The following is a 6,806-nucleotide window of genomic DNA, read 5'->3' as shown; positions in this document are numbered from 1 at the left end:
TCTACTGCTTACTTGACTCAATTATTTATCTCTAAATCTATCTGCAATTATATGCCGGGCTTATATACTAAAATAGAGGGCGCCTGGAAAAGACTAGAGTTGCCAGGAAAAGTCAAGATCCTTCGAGAATCTCATGACGTGTTACTAGCGTTACGTGACTTCCGCTGTCGTAACAATATTCTTCCTTGATATCAATTACATACACATCATAAAGTGTAGATAAGCTTCCTACATAAAAGATAACTTACATCTTGCTGGAACTATATGTCCACTTGCTATTCACATCAATTCATCTTTCAGCGTCGCTGGAGGCAATTTCGGACCTTTCATTACTAAATCAAATCAAACAATTGTAGCTGTGGAAACAGGACAATATCAAAACATTGCAAAGCTTCTCATCAAAAACCCAGGGACTTGTGGACAGATTTCTTTAAATAACCTAGTAAATGCTAGGGCATTCGCCAAGGTACAGGATAGTTCTAGAAAGCAGGTGGCGTGAGAATAGTCACGTGATATCGCTGACGCAACAATATTGTTGTAAGCTCTATTTTCAATATTTTAATTTAGATGTTTGCTAGAAAACGTAACATGTATGATTTACAAAATTTTTTAAATTTCAGAATTTCGAAGTTTAGTGTAATATATAGAAACAAGGATGTGGTGTAAATACGTGTGACTCAACATTTGAGTCACTTCAATGTGAAAAAGATTTTAAGTATTAGTATTAAGAGTTATCGCCTCTATTTTGCTATTCTTTTGCTCATCGGCGTGTTTATCAATCAAATATAATTTTGGTTGAAACATTTTATTTGAAATTGGGCCTATATTAGTGTCAGAATTTATGTTGAAACGTGTATTTATGAAGTTAGGTCTACAAGTGAACGTGTCTGTAGCAAATGTTTATTGAAGAAATAAATTAAATCATTATCGTTATGTAGACTGTATATGCATTATTTTTGCCAAATAATCGAAAATATCCCGCTCAACCACAGAACACATTACAATATTGATATAGTAGGATTATTTTCGTGAATATAAAATAGAATGTTAACTAAACTTTCAAAAATGACAACTCGGTCATGAATCGAGATCGAAACTTTGCAAAAATAATGAAACAAAATAGGGTGAAACATAAATAGAGAGAAAATTAAATGAATTAACAACAAGGAAGAACCAGAAAATTAAAAGATCAAAAAAGAAGAGTATGAAATTATAATATACAAAAATGACCAAAAAAATTTACAGAAATTTAAAAGAAAATGTTTAGGAAAATAAAAAATAATCAAGAGGTAATCTTGTTTGTTTTAGAGCAAAGCCACGTCCGTCTATCTGCTGAGTTCACTGTAGTGAATCGAACCCCGGATTTTAATTTTGTAAGTCTGTAGATTCATTTCTGCCCCACCAGGAAACAAAGAGGTTAGAGATTAAAATTTAAGAGGAAATACAAAAATGTAATAATGATAAAAAGGTTAATTAGATAGAAAATAAGTTCAATGACAGGATAAAACATTTGGAAAATGAACTGGTAAATAAATACAAAGATCAAACTATCTACATTTCTTTCTGCATTAACCAAGAATTCCAACCTAAAACACCATATACTATAAATCATGGAATAGCAAAACCTTTTTTTTTTTTTGTCTATACCCATTACCGTTGTGCCATCTATTACTGCAGGACCTTCCCAAACTATTACAGCCATGACATTACCAAAACCAATTTAGCATTTAGCAGCCCAGTTCAACAATATCACCCAATCGAGAATCAAATGAAGCTTAGATTATAATGGAAAGGAGCCATATCAGGCTCAGCTTCAAATAATTTTTAAAATGAATGGGTGGAATAGTGAACAAGAAGCTATTCATCTTGCTGCTCATTTAAAAGGGCCAACCTTAATGATATTAAGTAACCTTCCAACTGAGATATGTGACAACTATCAAACATTGGTAACTACTTTATGCAAGAGGTTTAGGAGTGACACACCAAGAGGAAGCATTCAAACCAATGTTCTATAGCAGGATACAGGGGAAAGAACAGACTTTAGTCAAACGTGCAAAAGATTTGGAAAGGCTAGCCTAATTATCATACCCTGATGATCCAGATGAAATGATGGATTTATTGGCACATGACAAATTTATAGATGCCATAACAGACGAAGATATGAGAATTAGGTTGAATTAAAGTAGGTTAATATGTTTAAAATAAGGTCTCCAGTTGGCAATGGAACTTGAATCCAATAAAATTGCAGATAAACAACTAAAGACACCATTTACAAGTTACAATAATGTCAGATTGAGTAGTGTCAAAACAACAACTCCCTCTGACAAAAATCTAGAAGAACTAAATGAATAGTTAGACAACTTGTTACATAGAATTGAGAAAATAAACCACAAGATAGTATGAGTTTTAAATAATTTGAAAGGACATATTGCTAGGAACTGCGAAAAATGCCTGTGGGGAATAACAACTCTTAAAAGATTTCAATAAAACAGAATTGTTATAAACGTGAAAAATGTGACCATTATTTAAACCGTGAGGAATCAATGGTTGTTAGTAACTTGATATACCAAGAAGGTAATATTCAAAAGATAAATAAGTCTTTGAGCTCAACCAGATTAAAGGAATAATAAAGGGATAACCACATATTTAAAAATAAGAATTAGATAGACTTATGAGGTGAAGTTCATATAGGGTAGCCTGGTATATAAAAGAGGGTGACAACGTGACGAATAAATAATGTGTGTGTAGACAGTGAGTAATTGATCTGCAGTCAGAGAGTATTATTGAGCACGTTCGTTGTTATAGCGTTTGTTTTAGCGCGATTGTTGAAATTAAGTGTATCGTAAAGAATAAACCAGTTTTATTAAGTAAGGACTTGTGTCGCTAAAGTTTCGTCGGAACGAAGTTACGGAAAATTAACTAACGAACGGAGATGTAACAATATGATAGACAAAGAAAATTCGAGGATGACACATTATCTTGAGATGTCCTAATTATAAAATTATACATTGTATTCTATAAGTAGTAGAAATATTAAGTATGACACACTATACTGTGATACAGGGTGAATAGAGGCAGGGAAAATATGCCTCAAGTTAGGGAATTTTTATTTTGTCTTTCTGTTTTGGCTAACAAATGTATTGGGTAGCTATTACGTCTAGTATATCATTCATTTAAAGTAGTATAGTAATACCTTAACATCATGGTCCAAACATCATTATGGGGGCTGGAATGCCAACTTCAAGGACAATTTTACTGCCTCCCCCATTGATGTATCTACTCCAATTATTTATTTCTTCTTAAATTTTTAATTTTTTTTTTGAGCAACCACCTTCCCACATGTGGCTGCAGACAGCAAAATGTGGTAAAGATGTGGGCTAGAGCACCCACATTTGCTCTTTTTTATTATTATTATTAAGAATGTGAGGGTTGCAAAACAGAGGTTAAACTGGATAGACAGTGTACTCCCAGTGCAATTTGTGTCTTATTTCTGCCAATACCTCAAAAACCATGGAACGTTGTATAACTGTATTTTTTCTATTTTTTACAATTAATTTATATATTTATGTTTATATAGTGTGAATGGTGAGGGAAAACTTGGAAGTCATGGAAGAGTAAGGGAATTTATTTTTTAAAGTTTTTGTATACACTTTGTGATATTCTAATCCCTAGAAATGGATATTGTCTCGTATAGAGAATAGAAACAATATGGATGACACATAGTCCTGTGAATAATTCATAATGATAGGAAAACATATTATTGTATTCTACTTTTGGATCTAACTAACTCAAAAATCATTGTCTTAATGAAAATAAAGAAAGGGGGGGGGGAATTTGAAGTTTGTGACTTTATTTATTAAGTTTCTCATATTGTAATATTTTCTAAAAATATGATTTAATGATGAAATAGATACCTTAGGCTTAATGTTAACACTACTGTTATTTTAGAATTAATATGCTTTATTGAGAATGCCTGGTATTTTAGTAGTTAGTAGACTTTTATTAGAGCATTGATAGGTTTATGACTCGATTGCAAACTCGGTCCCAATATTTTACAGATCAGAATTTTCTTTCTTAGTGTGTGAAAAATACAAGTTGGCCCAATATTCTGCTCGCCATTTCCCTCTCCCATTTTCTTGAAATAAAAAGTAATCTCTCCCTGTTTTTGTATTTAATAAAACTAATATATGCTTGTTTTTACACTGAATTATATTTCTGTTACAACTTACAATTTGACTCATTTCCAACCTTTATATCTGTTAGTATAAAACTAGAATTATCATAACTTCTTCAAAGTTAAGATAAATTACCTGTATGTTATATACAGGTATGCATGCCTACTTACATTTTTTAAATCATTTTATTTTGCGACTATGTTTTCATGATTGTAATTTTTTGCATATAGTTAAACTCATATAATTGGATAATAAATTATACAGGGAAAGTCTTGTAAAGACTGTCAAATTAAGCTGCATGGACATTGTGCCAATCGCTGCTTTCAAGGACGAGGACGAGCACAGTGTCCAAGGTGTGGTTGTGACTGGCCAGATCACAGTCCTCAGCAGATTACTGGTGTGTGAGATTTTTGGTAAAATTGTTGCCTCTGTTTACATACATTTTAGACAAATTTTTGTATTATTCAGATATTTGAATAAAAAAAAGATCACAATGAGACATAATTTCCTTATCAATTATATCTATCTAAATGTGTATATTTTTATGGTGATATCATCTTAGTGTATCAACTTGTACAAATCATTAGCTACTAATCTACCTGTGTACAATAAGTTACTCAGTATTTTCATCCTTTTAATTGATGAATTGAAATGGTTTGAGACCATTGAAAACATAACAAATGTATATGATTAGTAATATCCCAACTTAGTACTTTAAAAGCTGGGTCTTTTATCTTTATATTTAAATGAAACCATCTTCTAGACCAGTGGTTCTTAACCTTTTTTGTTCCATGCCCCACCTGGACACCTCAAAAAATTTGATGCCCCCTTAATATAAAAACAAATTTGGTGTTGAAAAGATAATAATATAATGTAAAATTATTCTTATTGTAGCATTTTCAAATTGCTCCCCTATGGGGGGTGTTCCCCACGTTCAGAATCTCTGTTCTAGACCCTTAAGTATGTTTTTGAAATTTATTTGCATTATGTTGAACAACAACTATGTATTTGTTTCAAGCTTGTGGGCTCTGTAATAAATTTTTATGAGAAAATGATTTGTTTAAATCTTCAAAAACGAGTATTTTTAAGAAAAAATTCTAAAATCTTAAAAACACACAAAAAAATCAAATATTCAACTGAAGTAGTTCAATAGAAAATTTGTCCAAATCAAACATCTTTCAGATATAAAATAAAGAAACGAAATAACGTATAAAAAGATATTTATTAAATATTGCTATTTTTGAAAAGCCAAAAGAAAACTGAAAATTGGGAAAATATCAAAGTTTAACCTCAAGAGTTTTTTGTTTGTATTAAATTTCGCACAAACCTACACGAGGGCTATCTGCGCCAGCCATCCCCAATTTAGCAGCATAAGACTAGAGGGAAGGCAGCTAGTCGTCACCACCTACCGCCAACTCTTGGGCTACTCTTTTACCAACGAATAGTGGGATTGACCGTCACATTATAACTCCTCCACGGCTGAAAGGGTGAGGATGTTTAGTGTGACGGGGATTCGAACCCGCGACCCTCAGATTGCGAGTCGAGCGCCCCATAATTTAGGGATTAGTATCTGCTAACCTGAGTCAGCTCATGTGTGTAGGAACCAGTTTCAGCAGACTTGGCCCCTCCTAAACACCTGGCCATGCCGGGCTTCAAGAGTTTTTAAATGCTGAAATATAGTGTATCTATCTATATCAGAAGTTAAATGAAATCTATGATAGCCATAATTTTGGTTAAAATACTAAGGCTTAAGCCTTGGGAATTTTAACAAAAAAAGGCTTCGAAAAATATGTATTTTTAATCACAATTTCGAAATCTACAATGCCATTAACACCCCCCCCTACCCCCATTTTTAGTCTTTTCATTCTGGTCTAAAGAATTTCTTTTTAAGCTTTGAAAGCGATATGATATTTTTGTTGAAAGATCTAATGTTTTTCTAAGAAATAAACACAATCGGAGATTACAATTTCATGAAAATACGCATTTTTTTGCGTGTTCAATTTTTTTTTTCGTGAAAATTACCAAGGTTTATATCCTTGGTATTTTTCAAAAATTTCGAGAAACATTATTTTTTTCATGTTGTTCGATTAGAAAGATGCGCTTCATATACGCATTTCAAAAAGGATTTTTTCAAAACTCACAAATTTTCATTTGTCATGAATATTTCGTTTATTTTCGATTTCAATTTATTAAGAAGAAAAGACAAAAATAGAGGGTCTTCAAAAATAGGAATTTTGAAACAAAATTCAATCTAGAAGGTCATTTGGGCTTCTTTCCAAATTCAGTTCTTTAGCCTTAAAAGCAACAAAATACAATGTCCATTTCTAAAGACTGAAATATCACAAGATGACACGCCACACTACTGTCTAGAAAATACAATGTCCATTTCTAAAGACTGAAATATCACAAGATGACACGCCACACTACTGTCTAGAAAATACAATGTCCATTTCTAAAGACTGAAATATCACAAGATGACACGCCACACTACTGTCTAGAAAATACAATGTCCATTTCTAAAGACTGAAATATCACAAGATGACACGCCACACTACTGTCTAGAAAATACAATGTCCATTTCTAAAGACTGAAATATCACAAGATGACATGCCACACTACTGTCTAGAGAAT

At 32.3% G+C, this 6,806-nt stretch overlaps 1 protein-coding gene across 2 annotated transcripts in view; it reads left to right on the top strand.

The window, feature by feature from the left end:
* LOC106475432 (non-structural maintenance of chromosomes element 1 homolog) overlaps window positions 1-4,921 on the top strand; it is an 18,197-nt gene extending 13,276 nt beyond the window's left edge. For both annotated transcript variants that reach the window (XM_022379539.1, XM_013936116.2), the window contains exon 5: window positions 4,440-4,921. In XM_022379539.1, coding sequence (XP_022235247.1) covers window positions 4,440-4,580 — 141 coding nt within the window. In that variant the 3' untranslated portion in view covers window positions 4,581-4,921. The remainder of the gene's footprint in view (window positions 1-4,439) is intronic.
* Window positions 4,922-6,806: the final 1,885 nt, after the last annotated feature.

This window comes from Limulus polyphemus, unplaced genomic scaffold (assembly GCF_000517525.1).
Source record: "Limulus polyphemus unplaced genomic scaffold, Limulus_polyphemus-2.1.2 Scaffold8571, whole genome shotgun sequence".
NCBI classification, from domain to species: domain Eukaryota; kingdom Metazoa; phylum Arthropoda; class Merostomata; order Xiphosura; family Limulidae; genus Limulus; species Limulus polyphemus.
This window is presented reverse-complemented; position numbering and strand designations above follow the sequence as displayed.